General features: G+C 41.4%; 1 protein-coding gene across 3 annotated transcripts in view; it reads right to left on the reverse strand.

The window, feature by feature from the left end:
- mgat5 (alpha-1,6-mannosylglycoprotein 6-beta-N-acetylglucosaminyltransferase) overlaps positions 1-18,020 on the reverse strand; it is a 58,360-nt gene extending 40,340 nt beyond the window's left edge. For 2 of the 3 annotated variants that reach the window (XM_027016638.2, XM_027016636.2), the window contains exons 1-3: positions 17,901-18,020; positions 7,837-7,948; positions 2,391-2,813 (exon numbers count right to left, since the gene is read on the reverse strand). In XM_027016638.2, the coding sequence (XP_026872439.1) occupies positions 2,391-2,622 (232 nt within the window). In that variant the 5' untranslated portion in view covers positions 2,623-2,813; positions 7,837-7,948; positions 17,901-18,020. The remainder of the gene's footprint in view (positions 1-2,390; positions 2,814-7,836; positions 7,949-17,900) is intronic. The other variant, XM_027016637.2, reaches the window with a different exon arrangement.
- Positions 18,021-23,763: the final 5,743 nt, after the last annotated feature.

Here is a 23,763-nt window from a genome sequence, read left to right on the forward strand (position 1 = left end):
GTATATTCCAGATTCTTTAAGAAATGTGATAAAATTGTAAAAGATTTTCCTTAGTAGGGTAAGAATTAGAAAGAGAAAGATGCGTTGCCCAAGGGAGATGGCATTGCTCTACCTGAGGGTGTACAAAATATCATTCAAAATGGTTAAGCTATTAAGAAAAGTCTTGCCGTTCTGTCCCATAGATGAATCAAGTGAATCTAAATCCTATTAGTGACTTAAATGTATATTTCATTTATTAAAAAGGTGCACACACACACACACACACACACACACCTGAATGCCATGTCCAGAAGAAATGCATGACTTCACTGCCACCTACACCTAACATGGAACAGTCATGGAAGACTGCTAGTGGTGGCTTGGTGGTTATGGTGCTTGATTTGTGATTGGGAGGTCGCTGGTTGTGCCCACCCATCGCCGCTGTTGATGGCGTGGCAGTCAGCAGTGGTATTCTGTACCTCTGTTCTACTGTGTATGATGATGATGGATGATGACTGCTATTGATTATCGAGAAGCTTTACTTAGAGAGCAATTACGTCAGTGAACATTCCTGCCCACTGCACATGACCAGAACACATGGACACTGGGGTTTATCGTGAAACTGACCATAGGTAACTCTGGGTCAATGCACATGGCGAAGTCAGGCTTGAAAACAGCTGTAAAACCTCATCCTTAGTACAGCTTGAAGAAGAGAGGTACAGGATACCACTGCTGACTGCCACGCCAGCAACGGGAGTGGGCAACAATAAGACAAGGACCATAACCACAGAGCCACCACTGCCACCATGAGCCAGCATATAACACAGGAACTGACCAGAAAGGATCTTACATGTTGGTTTCATGTTTGTCACTGTTAGCATGACTGAAACATAAGTCAACATGCAACATGGGACCTGAGAAAGCAGTGCTAGCTCTGCCAGCACTGCGGGCTCAGGGGCAGAGGCCTTCTTGCAGCGTCTCTCTCCTGCTTCTAACGATGAGCAAGCCAAAAGGGACTCTGCCAGAAGATCTGAGAAGCTCAGAAAGAGAACTCCATAGGTCTACTCCTTGAAGACTTGATACCCTAAATGTCTGGAGCATTCATTCTCGTCTCACTTTAGCATTCAGTTTGGTAATATGAGTTTTATATTCCCTCTATATGCACAGTCAACCCCAAACCCAACTTTAGTACCACTGTGACAAACTGGCAGGCAGCTTTTTTGTAAAGGACATTTTTTCTAAAACAGTTGGAAGGAGAATTTACATACAGCAGATAAACTGTTAAACTATACATATACTTCTTTCCTAATCTACATAAAGGACATGAAGAACTAGATATAGCGATGGAGTTGGCCCTAATTTCCCATGAGAAAGCACACAGCTGACAGCATGGTCATGATGAGCTTTATTCTGGATCTTTACTCTAACTGTGATAACACATTCTCTTCTCAAGAGCTAATCCATACAATTAAAAATGAATAAAATATTTATGAGGTCACTGTTAGAATGAATGGGAATTAAGGGTTCAATATATTGAAAGAGCAAAAAGATTTTAAACTTCAGAACTGTTAAGATGGTAAAGGGGGATTTAAATGTCAGATTTCAGGTGATAAACTTATGCCATTGATGAGTGCAGATAAAGGCTTAGACACAAACATGCCAAAAGATCTGGATGTAATGAACCGACTTTCATTTAGTTAACCTCGTCTCAGAAACATTCAAATTTGTGAGAAATGGATGTGCCTGTCAAATAGTACAACCCAGTTAAGTTTTTTAATTCCAAACTGTAAAATATGAAAAGGTAAACAAGTCCAAGAGGAGTGAATACTTATGCAAGGTACTGCAGCATACATTATGTTAATTTAACATTTAATAAGAGTAAACATAACCAGACAAACTAAAATCCAGATCTTAGTAGTGTATAGTAGGATTTGCCTTAACTTAATTATGAAAGACATCGGCAAAATGTATTTAGAGAGGTTTTGCTTTTGTAAACATTAAATATGCACTTCAATAGGATATAAACTGTTACCTTCCGATTCTCTTCACCACTGGCAACAGACATTCTGGCATTTGGAATGTTTTATAAAAAAAAAATCTCCAACTGCAGGTTCACCCAGTGCAGGGTTAGGGTCACATTACCCTGACCCTAACGCAGTACAGACGCAAATGCCCCTGGATTAATGCTGAACTTCAGCCCTTTAACTTCAACCTCTCAGTTTCATATTGTATAAGTGCAAAGTCCAAACAAAACTGGGTCATGTGTCAGCCACAAAACCTCCCTACACTGGATTACTGTATCTACCAGATGCATTACACATGGCAAGAGATTCACCAAATGCAGTAATAACAATTATATAAACAACATTTCGAGGGTGAAAAGTCACATAGGAGCCAAGTGGGGGTCTCACCGTAGGCCGTCATGGTGCCCACGTAGGGGCCGTCCATCACACCCTGGTGTTCCTCGGCCAGGGCTTTGATGTAGCGCTTGCTGAGGTCCAGGATCTGCACGCGCAACTGAGCACTGCTCTCGTGGGTCACCCTCTGCTGGATGGTGAAATGGAGCAGCATCATGCCCCATATGAAGCCAAAGCTCACCAGGAAGAAGCCCAGCTTCTGGGATGACAGCTTCCATAAAGCCATAGTGTGTGGGTGGGTGGTGTGGGGGTAGACAGTTCAGGAGGGGTTCGAATGTCAGGTTGAGACTGTGGAGTTGGAGGAGTTTGGGCTGTGAGTCGTCGCCACCTAATACGGTTCTTCCTGTACATGACGCATCCCTCTGGTTGGTCAGGCAAAGACTCCTAGTGTGGATGTTCCATAATGTTGTGGATGTTCTACAAAGAGAGAGAGACTAATTTTTAAAATGCAATTAGACACACTCATACATGCATGCATGCATTAACATGCACATAAAGTACAAGCACATAGTGTAGTCATCCAACCCTCACATGCCTTTCCTTGTAAACAGAGTAGCTCTGCACATACATGCAGACTGGGGAAGCTTTTGAGCTTCTCAAACAGAGAAGTCCTATACCAGCAAACCACACACGCACGCACGCACACACACACGCACGCACACCAGCCACCCGTTTTCCGGCTGTTTGCCAGTGTACACCGAACGTGATGGTTTCATCCGGCTGGTAACCAACAGCATGATGGTTAATCATCAATTCCACTCTCCATCCTTCCTTTAAAAAAACAAAACAAAAAAAAAACCAAACAACCCACTCTGAACAATAAAGCTTGCTACTCAGACAGTGGCTGAACACACCCTTACTAAAGCCTTTAGAACACAACCAACCTTGCAGCCAACGGTCTTACAGGTGCCTTTATAGTTGTCTAGTTCCAGCCTGGTGCTCATGTGTAGTCATACACACACACGGACCCCTCTACCCCAATATTTGTCACTGCTCAGAGAGCTGGAGGTTGGCTAAAGTATCTGTCCACCTCCAAGATGTTTCTAACACACACACACACACACACACACACACACACACACACACACACACACACACACACACACACACACACACACACACACACACACACACACACACACCACACACACACACACACACACACATCGTCAACCCTTTTGCCCAAGTGTTTGAAAAAAGCAAACCAGTCAGTCAATCCCAGCCAGACCCTGCCACTCCTCTTTATGCTTAAAGTGTTAAGCTGAACATCTGCCCTTATGGGGCATGTCATTGTCAGGCCAGCATAAGCCACTGCCCTCCTACCAGCCCACTGACAAGCTGGCCATCGGAACAGAACAGGATGTGAAACAGACAGGCAGGAAGTGTCTGGTTGAGGAGGAGGGATAGACATTTTAGGGTTCTCCGACATCAAACACCAGGAAACGCAGGAAACTGTGGCACTCAGGGCCAGCGCTGAGCTGCTATTGGATGTTTACTCAGGAGAATTGATATAATGAAGTAAAAAATACATCAGGGAAAAGAAACCATCGAACATCCGACAACTGGAGAGCCTGTGAACAAGCTGGCTACCCAAACAAGCTGACTATCCAAACAGCAGAGCCACAAACAAGGTTGTCCTTCCAGACTGCAAGCAGTGCAGAAGTGTTCAACACTGCTCTTTCAACAACTAATCATGCCTACAGGATTGAATATTCCAAAAATTGCTCTTTTAGCAACTAACCATGCCTACAGGCTTTCATATCCCAAACCCTCTTCTGTCAGCAACAAGTCCCTGGGTCAGCCATGCTAAAAAACACAGGTTTAAGCTCAAAGGTCAATAAAATATTGAAAAGTATTGGCATGGGTGAACCATAGGTGTCTATGAACCATATAAAATTTTAAAAGATATATAACAACAAGTATATGACCCATTGTCTCATCCTAAACAGAGAAATGAAGAGAACATCACAGTGCCCAGGGTCATCCCCACACATGACTGGTACACTGCCATCCTTAGTAGAAGAGTTGAAGCTTTAGAAGGCTTTCAAAAGCTCTACAGGTCTCTCTGCCACTTTATTTAGCCACCAGTGAAGAGCACCTGTTGGCAGAGTGCAGACTGATGACCACACACCCACACACAATCAATGCCAATACAGCCATCCAGATAATGCCACTGCCAACCGAAGCAGAGATTTCTCAAACAGAGGTGTGTGAACAGTGAGTGAGCTCCCCCCTTCAGAGCTGAGGAAATGACTGATGTTCTCAGAAGCTACTGACCATCACCAGGAGATTAATCAAAGGTTGTGGGACAGGAAAAAGCAGAGTCAGCCCTATTTGGATCAGAAAATTCAGAAGTTCCAGGAAAACCTCCAATGCTGACTCTAAACCACACCTCCTTCTCTAGCCTCTCTCAGGACTACACTCCCTCTCAGTGTGAATCAGAACCACACCCCTCTCCTACACTCAGGACCACACCCCCTCTCCTAGCAATTCTTAGCACCACACACGCTCAGAGTGAAATGGGACCACACCATCTTCCCTGAACTAACTCATTGTTTAGGTTGCAAACAGCAAAACAGCACAGTTGTATGTTGCTGTTGTGCTCATAACGCTTAAAATAATCCTTGCATCATCTGGTTCTCAGTCCTTTCCCGAGTTCAGAGACCCATGTGGACCCAAGGTGAGGTGAGGAGGCCACATATGTTGAACGTGAGGGGAGGAGGGTACAACCTCACACCGCACCACATCACTGTGGTTACTCACTTGGGCAGAGGACAATGGACAGCTTTGCTTAGAAATGCGTAAAGTCTCTGAAGGTCGCAAACAAGTCAGACTGACATGCTCCTGAAATATGTATGCCTCACCTAGAGCTCTGGAAATTACCCTCTATTGTCTGTGAGGGGAATCCTGGTTTACAGCTGAGGAGGCATGATGCTCTGCTGGCGTGGAAGAGTGCAGCTGCTGGTTCAGTGCCAGCACAGAGCCCAGCGTCAGAGGTAGAAAATCAGAAGTCGTTGGTACACTTCCCATATTTGGAAGCTGATGTAGGTTGGACCATGTTCATTCTAACCCAAGCGTGTTCAGACTCTAACCCTAACCCTAGCATGTTCAAAGCCTAACTCCGAACCTAGCATGTTCAGACTCTTACGTACTGGTAGCGTAACCTTCTTAGGCATCCGCAGTGGCTCCTGAGATGGACTGTACAGTCATTTCACACATTAAGGTATTAACCAGTTTTAACCAGCATAAACTGGCCAAAAAAATGGAGATTTCAGAGGTTTAAAAAGTAATGCAGTCCAAGTGTGTACATGCTGTCCAGGCTCCAGATGAAGATTGTTACCTTAAACCATGGAGCTGGGTGATATTACGTTTAAGATGAGATGTAAGATTAATGATCTTAAACACAGTGCGAGGCATTAGAGAGCTGAGCTCAAGCACTTATGGGATTGGTCCAAACTGGTTATATCACTTTACATTTACAGCATGTGGCAGATGTCCTTGGGCAGAGTGACTTTGAGAAGGGCTTGTAGTCTCTATCGAATACACGTCTTCGGGTGTGAGTAGACAGGTCAGTGGGAAGAGTACCATCAGGCAAAAGCCTGGAAAAAGGGGGTGAGAAGATATTAAGGGTTTTTTCAAACTAATTTGCTAGTAAAACCCCTTGATTCCTGTGTGTCTTACAGAGACAGGTAAACCTGATTTCCAACACAGGGAAACCTAAACAAATGGATTATGAAAATGTACATTTTTGCACTCCAAAACAAATGGTGATCTTGGGTTGAATTTTCTGTGGCTTGAAAATGAATAAATAATTAATTCAATAAAACGAGAAAGTAGTACCTCCACAGGTTTTAAAATATATTGACCTCTGATTGATCGATCTATTTATATATACACACACATACATTTTATATTACACACACACACACACACACACACACACACACACACACAATGCAAAGACATGTAAGACTGGTTTTACAGATGCTGGAACAGTATCCTGGTTTTTTTTTTGGTTTTTTTTTAACTTGAACCAATTTATTGATTTGTGTATTTATGGATGCTGGGTTTCACCTTTACAATAGATCTCAGGTTCCATTCTGACACACACACACACACACACGCACACACACGCACACACACGCACACACACGCACACACACACGCACACACACAATGCTTCTCAAAATTCAGAAAGTAAAACAATCCCACATTGCAACAGGCTACAAGGAAAATCTAGGCATGTTTTGCTGCTGTTGTTTGGTCTATGGCACTACACTTTTTGTCCATTGTTCTGGGACCTGTTTGGTCTATGGTGCTGTCCTTTCACACTGTTCTGGGACCTGTTTGCCTGTTTTATTAGGACTTGGGCAAGATGCACTGTTCCTGCAACTTCAATACACCTCCCCACACCACCACTCCCACCCATCCACCAAGAAAATAAACAAAAAACCTCTCAGTGACACACAAAAAACCCCATCCACACTTCCTCCCTTCCACACACAGCCCTGCTCTTAAGCCCCCCAGCCTCAGACACTGTAGTGATGAGTACAGAGGGAATAATTCCACCCATATGGCAAAGCATTGCTGGGCTTGTTTGTTAGCATTGGTTTATTTCACCCACCAGTCCCAGTCTTCCTCTACATTCGGAGTGTTTCTAATAACACGAACGTAGAAACACCCATGTTGTTAGAGTTCCACATAATTGCATCTCACTGTTTACACCGTCTCAAACAAGAATGTAAGTGAGACAATTATGTGGAGACACTTATTTGTACGTCACTTGTCTCAGATGCCTGGCCTAAATCTCCCTTTACAGACTGGTTACGCAGCTGTTTGCTACAGTGGAGGAAAAAAGCATCATCAGGTCACCTGAAAAATGTACATGAACAGTATGAACGATTAATGGTAGTTTAAGTGTAATTACATTTAGGATAAATAGTCAAATATTAGTTCTATTGTGGCAAAGAAACAAAGAACTGTGATTGAAAATATTACCATCATAATGCTCATTAAAAATGGAAAATGGCAGAAATCAGTAGCAAATAACAAAAATGTTATATTTTCAAACCATGACTTTTGCTTTATTTCCTCCATAATGAGCAAAGCATAGATCCAATGCAACATTCTACATTGCAAAGAGGCTTTTCACAGAGCCCTGAGAAACAAGAGGCTGACAGGGTGGGGGTGTCGAGAGAGACAGAGAAAAGCAAAAAGGAGGTAGAGAGAAAAAAAAAAAAAGAGACATAGAAAGAGCGAGAAAATGAGCCCTTATAAGACAGGATGCACCGTATAGCCTGTAAACACTACAGGTTATGTGTGTGTGTACTGTTGCGCAGGACGTAGACACACACACACACACACACAGCTCAAATGCTGCAAGTCAACAAAACAATGCACCCCGACATCATGAACCCTGTCCCCAAACATGTCAACCCACCTGTTTAGCTCTGTCCTCAGCAGTGTGGTGGTGACACTGCACCTGCTGTGTGCAAGAGGCCAGATGACAGACGGTTATGGACAACGCCACTCCTCTGTTGTAAAGCCGGTTACTGTAGGAGCATAAAGAAAGTGTGGTTACCTCACAGCTCTTCACAGCACATTCAGCACAGCAGTGACAGGGCACAGTCTGTAGAAAGTGCCTTGCTTGCTGTCCATGCACCCCCCTCAGGCAGACAAGTCACAATCTTTCTACAATACATTCACAATTTACAGGAAAGTTCTGATGTACAGCCTCTCTCAGACTAGCTTTCTCTCAGATCTTGCTTCATATCTCAGTTGGAATGGTTTTCTCTTCCAGTGTTTAAGCACGACCACCGTCTAACGAAGCTCACCCTCAGAGCTCACCTGACAGGAAATGTCAGATTAAAGGTAACGTGGCATTGAAGAGCGTGGGTGGAACAGTTCTGCAGCACAGGCACTCGGGTTCAAACAGCACCGCATGTGCAGCCAGAATCACGGCTCAGTCAGCTGAAGTGCTTTAACGGATTACTGGAAGGCTGCAGACAGAAAGCAGCTTTCACTCAGAGCCCAGGGACTAAAGAGCCCTCATTAGTTCTGATAAATGGACAAAGCCACCATGTGAAGAGCCACAGCAGACAAAGCCACCACTTCTGGTACATCTTCCCCATCGTTTCTGTGGTTCTCTCTCTCAAAATGGCTCGATGACACCATGCTCCTCTCACAACCACATTCATCTTCTCCACCTCAGAACAGCGAGTCAGGCTTCATTTACACGCACAGGGTTGTTCAGAACAACTCAGAAATGCTTCTGTTGTCTCTGTGGAATTGCTCTTAATGCACATACAATCAGGTCAGAGTCTTATGACACCCAGGCAGGGACAGGGTGTCTGAGCAGGAATTCAAGAAACATGAGCGTATTTATAAATATATATTTAGTGAAACTGCTGAGTGTATGATAAGTGATCAGGTGAGTGAGTATCTCTGAAGCAAGCAAAAAACATCACAGTAAAATTCCCAGTAAAAAAATGTTAAGTATCCAGTTGCCAATGTGAATGGTCATTAAAGCCGTGGTGGATTAGCGTGTCAGCATGAGTCTTCTGCAGGCGACGTGGGGTTGGTATGCGTCAGTGACAATCTCATGGCTTGTCTGCCTAACTTGCTAATAGCTCGTTCATAACAAAGTGAAGCTTTCAGTATTACCTTGTCTTGTAAAAACACCAACCCTACAAGTTGTCAGTGGTGTAGTGAGACTGCCATGGCTTTTTTTTTTCTGCCGCAGAGCTGAATGCACAATAAGAATGAATTCTCTGTACATTTGTATTTACATATTCATCAATTTATTTCCTTCTTCTGTTCCCCCCCCCAGTGTATCTGCCATGCGACAGCATATTTTTATTGGTCTGTAGTTCAGTAAATACTTTAACTCTTATGAAGTCTTGAAGCAATTAGCCTCCCTTGCTGGCAGGGGGAAGTGAACATTGGAAAACAATGCTGTTTAATTTGCCCTCTTCAGCGTTATCAGATTCTGAAACAGCCTGCAAATTAGCCGATTATTCCGAGATGCTGGATTTGCAGTGAGCAGCACATCCTTAGTGTCCATGCTCAGAAATTCATGCTTTCCTTACAACTGGAGCCATGAATGGGAACGTTCAACCAGGTAGCTTAACTTCTGAATTTAAAAACACACATGAGCACTTAATTTTAGAGTGCTTTGTAGCTCGAGAAAGAAATGTCATCTAGAGGAGACCCAGTAGAATACAGCGCACTAACTGAATGGACAGAACAGATGTAGGCTGACTTCTTGCCTCCTTTTGATGTGGGTATTTAGCAACAATAACAGAAACAGGTCTAATAATAATAATAATAATAATAAATAAATAAAAAAAAATAATAATAAATTAACATTAACAACAACATACTACTACAGCTACATACAGCAGGTGAAATAAGTATTGAACACGTCATCAGTTTTCTAAGTAAACATATTTCTAAAAGGTGCTATTGACATGAAATTCTCACCAGATGTCGGTAACAACCCATCCAATCCACACATGCAAAGAAATCAAACCATAGATGTCCATAAATTATGTGTAATAATGAGAAATGACACAGGGAAAAAGTATTGAACACATGAAGAAAGAGGTGCAAAAAGCCATGGAAAGTCATAACACCAGCTGAAATCCAACAGTAATTAGAAACCAATCCTACTACTTAGTGCAAATTAATATCAGATGGTTCAACTGATGGCTTATAAAAAGGTGCCTCATTACCAAGGTGCCACAACATCTCATGATGGGTAAAACATCTCAGATACATCTCATGATGGGTAAAACCTATGAGCTCTCTCAAGACCGTCACAACCTTATTGTTGCAAAACATACTGATTTCTAAACTACTGAAGGTTCCAGTGAGTACTGTTGGGGCCATAATCCAGAAGTGGAAAGAACATCATTTCACCATAAACTGACCATGACCAGGTGCTCCCTGCAAGAATTCAGACAAAGAAGTGAATTATCAGAAGAGTTGTCCAAGAGCCAAGGACCACCTGTGGAGAGCTACAGAAAGACCAGGAATCAGCAGGTACAATAAGTAATGCACTCAACCTCCATGGCCTATATGCACGCTCACCACGCAAGACTCCAGTGCTGAAGAAAAAGCATGTTGAAGCACGTTTAAAAGTTGCTCAACAACATTTAGACAAGCCTGTGAAATACTGGGAGAATATAGTCTGGTCAGATGAGACCAAAACTGAACTCATTGGATGCCATAATACACACCATGTTTGGAGGTCAAAAGGCACTGCATATCACCCCAAAAAACACCATACCAAAAGTGAAGTTTGGAGGTGGGAATAGCATGGTGTGGGGGTGTTTTTCAGCATACAGCACCTGCACACTTCATATAGTTGAAGGAAGGATGACAGGACAAATGTACAGAGACATTCTTGATAAAAAATCTGCTGCCATCTACCAGGACAATGAAGATGAAATAAGGGTGGACATTTCAGCAAGACAATGATCCCAAACACACAGCCAAGGAAACTCTCAACTGGTTTCAGAGAAAGAAAATAAAGCTGCTAGAATGGCCCAGCCAATCACCTGACCTACTACTACCACCACCACCACAGTAATAATACATAATACTATTGATAAGAAATAATGACAGTAGCAGGGATGTAACAATGCATCGTGACGTGATGCATCGCGATATAGAAATGTGACGGTGTGCATCGTGGTAATGGATGATATTGCATTCTGTTTATTACGCCAATAATAAATGCTGTTGCATTGTTTGAACACCAGTGGTTGCACTAAACCTATGGCAAAGCTATTACAATAGCACATTGATATAATAGCATGTTATAAACCAAATGTTCCTTGAATTTCTTTTGTATTTTCTTTTAACTGCAGGGGAATAAAACATTCTTTTAATATTTGCACAGTATTTTCCATTGTTTATGCTTCATAAAAAATGCTTTCAATTGATTTTCATATACAGTGAAGCTACATTTTGTTTACAGTGCATTTTGTTTACAACTACTCCCAATTTATTTGAATTACAGGGAACTAAAATATTATTTTTTGGTTAGAAATTTACATAAGAAAAATGTTCACACAAGAGATAAAAATAGTTTCAAATACCGTGAAAAAAAACTGAATTATGAATCCAGTATCGTGAATCAAAACATGAGCAGAGTGCATCATTACATCCCCAAGTAGTATTAGTAATGATAACAATAATAATAATAGACCTTTTTGAACATTTTCAGCAAAATTTGCAAGGTTCAAGAAAAGTTGTACTACTAGAGGCATGAAGGGTGTGACAGGGTCAGGGGGAGAAATGCCTTCAGGTAGGAGAGTACAGTGTTATTTTTGGTTGTGTGGACATCCTGTAGGTTCCTGGTGACGTGTACAGGGAGGCCTGCCAAGAACGAGCTAGGGTACGGAACCGGCCTCCAGGAGATGGAATGGCTGAACCTTGCTGATACTGCACACCAAAAACCCTGCATGACCAGGTCATTCTAGAATGCTGTGCAGGACAACACCCAGCTCTCTCCGCTACCTCCACACTTCAAGACAGGGACATGGGCGGTTGATCAGAGCATGGGCGGCTATCGCCAGGAATACCGAACCATTTAAATCAGAAGAGTCTGAAGCAGAACAGCAGACCACACACACTTACACGCGGAAATGGTGCAACGCTGACCAACTGCGAATTCCTAGTATCCTGCCTATTAGATGCATTTACGTACAGAATCAATTGTATCTGCCATGAATGAGCGTTACCACATATATACAGAAACAGGTGTGGTCACTTAACTAATTTCCACAATCAATGTCTGGCTTTCTTGCAGGGAATTGATTAGCGGTTGGAGCTGATGTCTTGCCGAACGGAGCTCACTGGAGCCCAGGCTTAACAAAGCGAGACCAGTCTGCTCTGAATGCTGGAAACGACTCCAGCCCCTTGGGCCAGTTTGCTCAATGCCCAGTCCAATAAACAGCTTTTAAAATATTGACATTAAATAGGATCCAAATCCCAGCAGCAAAGCACTGGGTCAAAGCCCAGTGAGACAAAGGGGTCTGCTGAGGGCCATTTTAGGCACGAGACTCATGGGCAGAGGCCACACGTCCACGAGCAACCCGCTGGGCACTGCAAATGAAAGCTCCAAAAGCTCACACTATGGAAAGGTGCTGAGACAGTTTGGGGGGGGCAATGGCGCGGCGTGTAAGCAACGTGGGAAGGGGGCGGAGATGTTCTTGTGAGGGCAGCGTGAAGCGATGTAAGCAAATCTGCAATGGGAGTCAAAACGAGAACACAAACAGCCAGGTATTGTTTTTGTTTATCGTGCTCGTTTTTGCCATTGGAATCCGTTGTTTCGCAAATACTGAAGTTTTTTTTTCTGGTCGGTCAGGTGCTGTGGGATGTCTCAATGGCAGACTTCTCAACTCCCACCTTCTCATTAGTCTCTGTCTTTGTGGTGATTTTATGGTCTGGATAGAGTTTGTGCTGGGTGAACAACATGAGGCTTTAAATGTGGAAAAGTGGTACACTCTGCATATACCTCACCATAAGTGCATCTTAAAGAGAGCTTCTCATAACCACAGTCCCAGTGATAAGAAAAGCTTTAACCAGAATCCCTGCACTCATTCAACTCCACGACACAGACACTCAGTAATCACTGTGGAAGAGTGTGTTCTGCACACCCCTTTCAGGGCTCTTCTATATATTAATCCATCCATCCATTCTGCCCAGTGGAGTGCAGCACCTTGCCTACACATTTATATGAACACTAGACTGTACAGAGATGTTTTCTCCCAAGCAGGAAGGGAGCTGGCCCAGTTCGGCCTGCTGCAGCTCACTGCCTGTGCGTAGGAAGTGACCTCATGCTCAGACCCCAACGACTTCAGAGGAAACCCAAACTGACGCAGAAAGAGACACTGATGAAATCACACTTGCCACCGCAGGATTAGCTGCAGCTTTAGAGCACAGTCAACGTGGCCTAAATCTGCAAGATACATACAAACACTGGGTTTAAATGACTAAATACTGCAATATGGCTTCAAATACATAAAGGTGATCCCCTAACAGAGCAATTAAAGGTTTAATTTAGTTTAATTGATGTTTTGTTGGATCCCGTGGTTGCTCTTATTTGTGTGTGTAATATTATATATACACTGCCTGTCCAAAAAAAAAAGGTCACCACCTGGATTTATCTTAGCAAATAGCTAAGAGCCTCCCATTGGATAATTACTGCATGTGTGATTATGTTTCAGCTGGCAACAAGTTATTTAACCCTAACTGATGCAGTGAGTAGCTTCTCATTTGTTAAACAACCATGTCAAAAGATATCCTGTGGTCGTGGAAAAGATGTTAATCTGTTTCAGGGTCAAATTATTGGCATGCATCAAGCAGAGAAAACACCTAAGGAGATTGCTGAAACTACTAAAATTAGGTTAAGAACTGTCCAACGCATTATTAAAAAGTGGAAGGACAGTGGGGAAACATCATCTTCATGGAAGATATGTGGTCAGAAAAAAATCTTGAATGATCATGATCAGCAATCACAAACGTGTGGTGAAATCAATTCATAGAAAAACAACAGTAGAAATCAGGGATATGTTTAATAGTGAAAGCAAGAGCATTTTCACATGCACATTGGGAAGGGAACTCAAGGGATTGGGACTAAACCGCTGGGTAGCCTTAAGAAAACCACTTGTCAGTGAGGCTAACTGGCAAAAACGGCTTTGATTTGCTAGGGAGCATAAAGATTGGACTCTGGAGCAATGAAAGAAGGTCATGTGGTCTGATGAGTCCAGATTTACCATTTCAGAGTGATGGGCGCATCAGGGTAAGAAGAGAGGCAGCTGAAGTGATGCACCGAACATGCTTAGGGGTTTCTGCAGTTGGTCAGGTCTAGGTTCAGCAACGTTATGTGCCCACAGAATGTGGTCAGCTTACTACCTGAATATACTGAACGACCAGGTTATTCCATCAATGGATTTTTTCTTTGCTGATGCTACGGGCATATTCCAAGATGACAATGCCAGGATTCATCAGGCTCAAATTGTGAAAGAGTGGTTCAGGGAGCATGAGACATCATTTTCACACATGGATTCGCCTCCACAGAGTCCAGACCTGAACCCCAATTGAGAATCTTTGGGATGTGCTGGAGAAGATTTTGTGCAGTGGTCCAAATCTCCCATCATCAATACAATACATACCAATACATCTCGGGGTAAAATTAATGCAACTGTGCACAGCAATAAATGTTTTGACATTTCAGAAGCTTGTGGAAACGATGCCGCAGCGAATGCGTGCCGTAATCAAAGCTAAAGGCAGTCCAACGAAATATTAGAGAGAGACCCTTTTTTTGGCTGGGCAGTAATAAATAAATAAATAGATAAAGAGAGAGAAAGTGCATGTGACAGTGAGATGAAGGAGGAGTGACACACACAATCATTAAATGATTTAAAAACTGCATCAGATGTTAATAAAAACAATATTTCAAGGTTGTCAAGTATTGTCTTATGCATAATCAAATACTTTAGAAAGACTACATTGAAAATACAGACCCCAACATACAAACTCGTGCAACAAAAGAGAATATACCCATGATCATTGATATACAGAGGCTTTCTGACTTGTTCACTGCAAAAAATTGAGTACACCCAAGTTTTCCAATTAGCCTAATTACATAAAAATGATTACAAACTGACCATTGAACAGCAGAATTTTGGACCTTTGGGCTGTGTGAATATGTATGTCTGCATCATGGCTCCACATGCAAAATAACTGCCACATGTTGGAAGAATCTGATTGTGAAACACCACAAAGATAGAAAATGGCACAAGATGATGTCCGCAATTAAAAATCAATTGAAACACAGTTGCAGCAGTAACCAAGAGGTATAGAACAAGCCATAGTACCAATAAACGCAACTGTAGAGGCTGGCCTCGTAAAATGATGCCCTGGACAGTCTAGCTCTGAGAAACACGGGGCCAAGTACTTGGCACAGGGGCTATCAATGAAAATAAGGGTTTCTGCGACAGCTCAGACAGTGTGAAGTACATTGCATGAAGTCAACTTCTATGGATGACATCCAAGAAAAAAAATCCCTTGCTTGCTCTTCAGCAGAAAAGTGCAAGATTAAACTTTGCATGAAAAATGAACAAGGTAAGAAGCCTGATGAATATTTGAGACACATTCTTTGGTCCGATAAGACCAAGACAAATGTGTTTGGCTCAGATGGGGCCCAGCGTGCTTGGTGTATACATGGCCAGGACTACCACACAGCCCTGACAGTGATGCACAGAGGGGGCAGTGTGATGATATTGGGCTGCATGGGTGCAAACGGTGCTGTGGAGATGGCACTTAAAGATGATACCATGAATGCTTGTGCATGTACCAAAATACTGACTGACCAGAGTACTCCCACTCAGACACTTGGCAGGATTATTCTAGCATGATAATACAAAGCACACTGCCAAAATCACAAGAGTTTTTAAAGAAGAGAAAATCTATCACCTGCCCAAGTATGCAGCATGACATGAATCTAATGGAACACCTTTGGGGTATTTTAAAATGAATGGTAGAGCAACACAACTCTTCCAACAAAGAGTACTGCAATTACTGTTAGGTGATCCAGTTTTGATTCATTTGACATTTAAGTGATAATGCCCAGGGGTATACTCACTTCTGTTGTATACTGTGTGTGTGTGTGTGTGTGTGTGTGTGTGTGTGTGTGTGTGTGTGTGTGTGTGTGTGTGTGTATAAGTAAAACCCCCTCTGTGACTTGTTAGAGGGTTAATGTGTATACAGCAGCCTCTTCCAATCATAGTATTGCAAAAGCCAATATACTGTGATGATGATTAACCAATGATGCACTGTATACAGCAGCTCTCATCTAGGGAATTCTGGAGTGACTCCAGCCACTGATTCCTAACATGTGTAGTTCGGCCCCAGAGTGAGATCATACGGAGCACTGCCATTTCCCTGCTGTCATAGCCCCTCAGTACTAGAGAGCATCAACTCGGAGCAAAAGCAAACGTTATGATAACTGGGCCTTCAATAAAATAAATGTGGGCTTGCACAAATGTAACAAAGTTTAGTTGTTGTGACACTCAAGGAAAACCTTTAGTATGCATGCTTTTAAAAGGTTGCGTGATCACAACCAATGCAACATCACAAAAGACACATACATCCTACCAACAGGGTAAGATTAAGGGTTTGGAGCTGTAAAATCAACACTGCACCTTTTATTGGTTGAATCCTGCATTGTGCAGGTGTTTGGGCAGACTTATGTATATACTAGACTTATTTATCTTGCTAATCTGTACCACACATCCGCCTTAGATCGCTTTGAAAATCATTAAGTCGCATGGCACTCTGGTTTGTAGCTAGTAAGAAGCAAACTTTCAGCCTGACTGGAAGAACTTGTTTACATTCTTGCACCACACTGTGATACAAAGGCATTTTTAAGCCGGCAGGACTAGCTATGTAAAACTTTGGTGAGGTAAATGAAGTCGATCCTACTTTCCAAATGCACTTTATGTTTCACCCATCACACCCCTGAAACTTCCACAGAATCAGATTCGTATTTCTATTAAACTTCAATACGCAGCAGCATTTAACCACTTGAAAGTTCTCCGTAGGTTAGTCCATATACAAAGCCATGTCATGAACGAGCGCTAGCTGTCTAGGGCTGTATAGTAGAGGCGTGTTCATCACTTAACTCGCCCCGCTGACGAATGTCAGGAACGCAGTCCATGCTATCTAAACGCATACCCAAACTTTAAATGTTAATTGTTAACGAAAGCGCCCGTTACTTTTTTTTATTTAAAGAAAGCTTACACCTAACGAACACAAATATAAATGTTACCTCGCCTCCTCACATATTGGTTACCTACCGGACCGTGGGGTTTACCTCACCTCCCTAACCTGCTTACTCGACACCCAGAACCAGTCTGAGCTAAACCAACCTACCCAAGGATGAAGACAAGACGACTTAAGACATCACCCAAGACTTCCTCCAGCACTAACGACGCTAACTTATACATCAGCCCAGCTAATCTGATCACTGACGCGAAACTATTAGTGGCGGAGCTAGCTAGCTAGGCAGCGAACTCGGCAATCTGACTATCAGATTTAAATGGTGGTAAACAAAATCGTTAACGGTCATTAAAACCGTTAACGGCAGACGAGCCTTCCATCTAACGACAACGAGTGAGACGCCGTCTGATGTTAGCAGAAGGAATGATAGCTAGCGAGTGAACGAACAAAAGAAATTAGATTTATAAGCACTCCGAAAATCTATCAGACTGTTAGGAATTGTACAAATCATACTGTCGTGTGTTAGTAGTAATTACCGGGCAGCCTTGTCTAGCTAATGCGTCCGGCCAGCGGAGCTTTTCTGTTTGCCCCCTACGAGCTAGCAATAACGTCAGCTAGCACACCCGCAGTGAACCGCAGAGCACGGAGCCTTTGGGTTAGTGTTTTAATACTAGCCGAATGCTTGGAGAAGGTGGTATCATCGTAGCTTACCTTTTCTCTTTAGCCAAATTAGTCCTGTAACATTTGTTTGGTCCATTCGCTTTGAAAACAAGCTCTGGAGAAAAGACTCTGTCTCTTTGAGCAGATCTAGACATACTAACGTCCCTTATAGCAACCACCGATACACAAGCAAGGGAGTTAGGGACCGTGTCAATATTACTAACAATGTGCAACAACGTAATAAACGTGGCTACAATTGATGTGAAACGCATAGCTGGCCTATCACATAGTGTTGCAATGATATATATATAGAGATATGTAGAAAATTGTAGTACAGGTACAGACAGTTTCCAGAGAAACAGAAGAATAATATATAAACAGAAACATATAAAGAGAAAATACTTATATATATATATATATATATATATATATATATAGTGTGTGTGTGTGTGTGTGTGTGTGTGTGTGTGTGTGAATAGATTTAGAATGTTTAACATTACTCACATTCTAATTCAAATTCAACATTTTCGATAATGCCCATTTTATGATGAACCCTAAAACAAATGTTCAGAATCAGCAAAGAGTTTGTGTTTGTCGCCATCTGCTACTGAGTAAGAAAAACTACAGCGTATTTTGCCTCGTTTGGCTCGTAAGAGAGACGTCAGATAGATTGGGGTGGGCTTTGACAATTTGTGTACATAAGTAACTGTCTAATGAAAGTCACACTGGGCACTCAATTCCCTAGTGTTTGCAGACATTCATTCGCTGGACTGTCAGTGAGCAGAATATGAAGTTCATCCCTTCGTCTTTTAATTTAGAAAACTGAATGTGAGAGCCAATGAATTATTAACAGCTATTAAATGGTCTGCCTGACTTTAAATTAAAATGATGTAGATGGTTTTGGCTGAAGCTAAATTCATTCACCACAACGGGGCAATGCAATGAGAGAGATGTCTCGTCTATATTTTTTTAAAGATCTACATATGTTCCTTAAATACATTTTAAGAATGATTGCACACAAACATTTCTGATGTACTCACTATTATTTCCTGAAAGTAGTACAAAAGTAAATTTATATGTAAAAAGAAGAGAAAAACAACTTTAATATTTAACAGCAATAAAAACATTAGCCAATGCATAAAAAAGGAATAAACCAGCAGAAACCCGTATTAACAGAGTGTTTATATAAAAGAGTATTATAGAAAGGAAGCAATTTCTTAAATACCATTTTAAAAATTTGCAGACGGAGACATACTTTGCTGCCATGGTGACTCGCACGCACGCGCGCGCACGCACGCACACACACACACACACACACACACACACACACACAAATACACAGATTTTTTTTCTGCTGTTTTAATGCTCTCAGGTGAACTGACCTTTACACTGACACACAGATATTACATTGAAAATGGCAGGACGAGAGGAGATTCCCTGTGTACCTATTGCTTGGTACTGGACAGTAGTGTTGCAATCTATCCCCCACACTTTCAATATTAAAATAAAAAAATTGGCCACAACCCTTGAACTATCAATACATTTGGGATTAGAATTAAATAAAAAAAGAAATAAGAATTCTTATAGCACAAGACCTACAGCAACATTCAAACCTACGAGAACAGTACTATCCTAAATGGGCAGTAGGCATCATCATTAATAAAACTATGACTTTTTTTTAAAGCAAAATTCAACTTTACCCTCAATTGGACCACATTTCAGCACCCTGCCAAATAGAAATATCTATGATTATCTATTTATCAGTGCATCTGACACCTTCAACAAAACTATGAATGCACTGAAAAAGCAAGAAGAATTATATTGTCAAAAGATCTGTCAATAAATTCAAACCCATTAAATTTTGGTTAAAAAATATTCAATGACATCATTAAATCCATTCTTCTAGAAAGTAGGGAGGTAAGAGGTCCAATAATTTATCACAAACATTTTTTATGTGACACAAATCTCAGAAAAATTTAATTTGTAATTTTGTGAAGATATCTTAAAAGTACATCATAATACAGCAAATATGGCATGCAGAACCAGGCGAATTTCCTCTCTTTCTTTGTTTAAATAAGATTTGAAATTCCTTTCAAATGTATCCTTGGCACATCCACACTCCTATCACCACACAACACTGCCTACACCCACACACAGACTCCCTCAGATCCAGCAAAGAAAAATGGCACCTTCATGGTATCATTCACTGCACCCTCTTAATACCACTCAGAATGAAAGACAAAACCTACCAAATTGAAGACATCAGTAATTGGAGCAAGGAAATTTCTTCCATTAATAAATTAGGATGCCATAAGTTATTGAACAGAGGATAGGTTTAGTGGATTATTTGAATAAAATAAGAAGTCCCAAAGGAAGACGTAACAATGAACAGGCCTAGTGCCCTTAACCTGGAAGCCCAGAGAGGAACACACATGCCATCAGCGCAGCTCAGGAGAAACAGCAACAGAGCAGTACTTCCTCTGCTCCTGCACTTAACATACACACCAAATATGCAGCACATATCTCACACAAGACTTCTTACACCACACATTCTTACACATTTCATAGATTCCATATTTTGAAGAGAACTTGATAAGGAATCAAGATACGTTGTGAGTGTGTTTGGGATAAATTGCTGAATGCATTAAAGTAATTAGCACACAAAACTGGCAACCTATTAAGGAAAATAATGAAACTATATTCTATGTACATATAAAATATATTTTGTTGTATCTGTATGTTTGTTATCACATTTATGTGTTAAAATATGTATGTGCGTTTGTGTGAGAGAGAGAGAGTCTACAGTAGTTGTACATACAAACCTTTATTAAATGTATTTTTGTTTTCTTTTCTATTTCTCTAGTTTTATCACTTTTAATGTTAATAATTCGGTTAATCACCTTTGCAACTGCCATTAATTAGAGGTTATGCCAATAAAGCAACTGGAATTTGAATGTGAAGATTTGACATGGTCTCTCTCTCTCTCTCTCTCTCTCTCTCTCTCTCTCTCTCTCTCTCTCTCTCTCTCTCTCTCTCTCTCGCCAGATGGTGCTTACTTAGTCTCCACTTCAACAAGGTGGTTCTCTGTATTTCATCATCACTGTGGGTAGGTAGTCTGGGCAAGATAACATTACATTTTTGCTTTGTGATTGTGTTTGAAATTCTGAATAAATTGTATATTTTTTCCCTTAGATGTATTGTAATCTGGTTCAGTCTGATCAGGTTTATTTTTTCCTGTGGGTCTGAGCCTGTGAGGTGTTAGTGTGTGTTAGTGACTCTGAGGAACAGTGGCTCAGGACCATCTGAGTGAAGGGACTGTTTTCTTTGCTCAACTCTTGGTATTGCAGAGCTTTATAATGGCATTAGTGAATGGGTTGCTGCATTGCTGTGTTTTAAATGTTTCCAGAATGTGATTATCTTTGTCTGTTGTTCTATAATTCATGGATATTTATAATTATATTCTTTCTGCTCTCCATTGTCTCCATAACCTCTGATAAGTGACTTACATTTGGCAGAGTTTGCAGCTTAAATTTCCTTCCATGTCATGATGGGCAATAACACAAATTATAAAACGTATAGCAATTTATAACCCACAGGACTTGCTCTGAGAAGTGTTCAGGTAAGGATTTGTATATCTCACCAGGTTGACATGTGTTGGGGGTTCTTTCCTGTGTGCTATTGAGGTTTGGTGTTGGGTAGAGTTAGATTCTAGAGCAATATGACATATTACTGGTCCTGAAATCCACCGTCGTGTGCAATTTAACTCCAACCATATCATATCTGTGGCACCTGGATCTCCAACCACACCTGTCTCTGGCACCAGGATCTCCAACCACACCTGTCTCTGGCACCAGGATCTCCAACCACACCTGTCTCTGGCACCAGGATCTCCAACCACACCTGTCTCTGGCACCTGATTCTCTGACCACATCTGGCTCTGATATTGCGGTCATGCAGAAGAGCATGAGAAACTGCATCAGGTGTGCTGGATTCAGGTAACAATTCTGAGTTGAGAACCATGGTTCTATTTTGTTCTGTACAGAAACAGGAATGGTTCTTCTGTCATTCACTGTGAGATTCTCCTAGTCTTCCAAGACCTTTCTTGTATTTCAGGACATCAATGTTTTCAGTTCTGGGAAACCATCATGGATTGGATGAAGAGTGTATCTAAGTGTAAACAGTAAATGGTAAACAATAAGGTTTGTGGCTTAGTAAGGTACTTGCTAAAGGTCCTGATTCTTAGGTATCTACAGGAAGGTTATATGGTTTTGAATTGCTGTTTGCAAGGAGTTATTTAACAGTTTTTCTCAGTCAATTTGATTTCTCAGAACAGAATTGAAATTTTAAAAACTACTTCTTAAACCTCTAGATCCTCAAGTTAAAATAAAAATAATTTTAAAACATTTAAACAAAAATGCGAGGGTGTGCATTGCGCAGATGGGCGATATCACATTCTGGTTATTACGCCATATAATGCAGTTGCATTGCTTGAACACCAGAGATCGCCCTCGATTTAACTCACACGAGCACGTCTTATTTTTTTCTTTTAATTGCAAGGAACTAAAGATTCTTGTTTTTTGATACATAAAATGAGCAGTAATTTTGCATTTATGCTTCACTTGATTATTTAATATATGGCGAAGCTACGTTTTGTTTACAGTGCATTTTGTTTACAATTTTAAACTTCTGTTCCTTATTTCTCTTAATTGCAGAGGACTAAATATTCATTATGTTTTAAAAAATTATAAACAAACAAATAGATATTTTTAAATTGTTTATACACTGAAGAAATAAACAAGAAATTGCTTTTTTTCCATTCCAATTTAGTTTCAAATATTGTGAGAAAATCCAATCAAATCGAATCGGGGCAGAGCGCATGGTTACACCCCCTAGCTGTCATTTGGATGACAACGTCACGAAACTAGTCCGGTTTGAATCATTGCATTGGTCCATTCTTTTTTTACCCTACAACTTGTTTGTGGTTTGCTTATTTTGGTTTCATTTCCCTTTCAGTACATTTATTTGTGCTTTTCTCTCAAGCAGGTTTTATGTGCCCTGTATAAATAAATTAAGTTTAAATAACGTTAAAGCTTATTTTTTTGCATGTTTGTCACACTTGTTTCAGATCAAACAAATTTAAATATTAGACAAAGATGGCCTTTTTAAGGTCATGCCAAAGCATCTCAACTGGATTCAGGTCAGGACTTTGACTAGGCCACTCCGAAGTCTTCATTTTGTTTTTCTTAGGCCATTCAGAGGTAGACTTGCTGGTGTGTTTTGGATCATTGTGCTGCTGCAGAACCCAAGTGCGCTTCAGCTCGAGGTCACGAACATTCTCGTGGTCACGGACATTCTCCTTCAGGATTCATGGTTCCATTTACCACAGCAAGTCTTCCTGGTCCTGAAGCAACAAAACAGCCCCAGACCATCACGCTACCAGCACCATATTTTACTGTTGGTATGATGTTCCTTTTCTGAAATGCTGTGTTACTTTTACGCCAGATGTAATGGGACAAGCACCTTCTAAAAAGTTCAACTTTTGTCTCGTCAGTCCACAGAGTATTTTCCCAAAGGTCTTGGGGATCATCCAGATGTTTTCTGGCAAAACTGAGATGAGGCTTTATGTTCTTTTTTCTCAGCAGTGGTTTTCATCTTGGACCTCTGCCATGTAGGCCATTTTTTCCCAGTCTCTTTCTTATGGAGGAGTCATGAACACTGACCTTAACTGAGGCAAGTGAGGCCTGCAGTTCTTTGGATGTTGTTGTGGGGTCTTTTGTGACCTCTTGGATGAGTTGTCGCTGTGCTCTTGAGGTAATTTTGGTCAGCCGGCCACTCCTGGGAAGCTTCACCACTGTTCCATGTTTTCGCCATTTGTGGATAATGGCTCTCACTGTGGTTCATTGGAGTCCCAAAG

The sequence above is a fragment of the Electrophorus electricus genome, chromosome 21 (assembly GCF_013358815.1).
Source record: "Electrophorus electricus isolate fEleEle1 chromosome 21, fEleEle1.pri, whole genome shotgun sequence".
NCBI lineage: Eukaryota > Metazoa > Chordata > Actinopteri > Gymnotiformes > Gymnotidae > Electrophorus > Electrophorus electricus.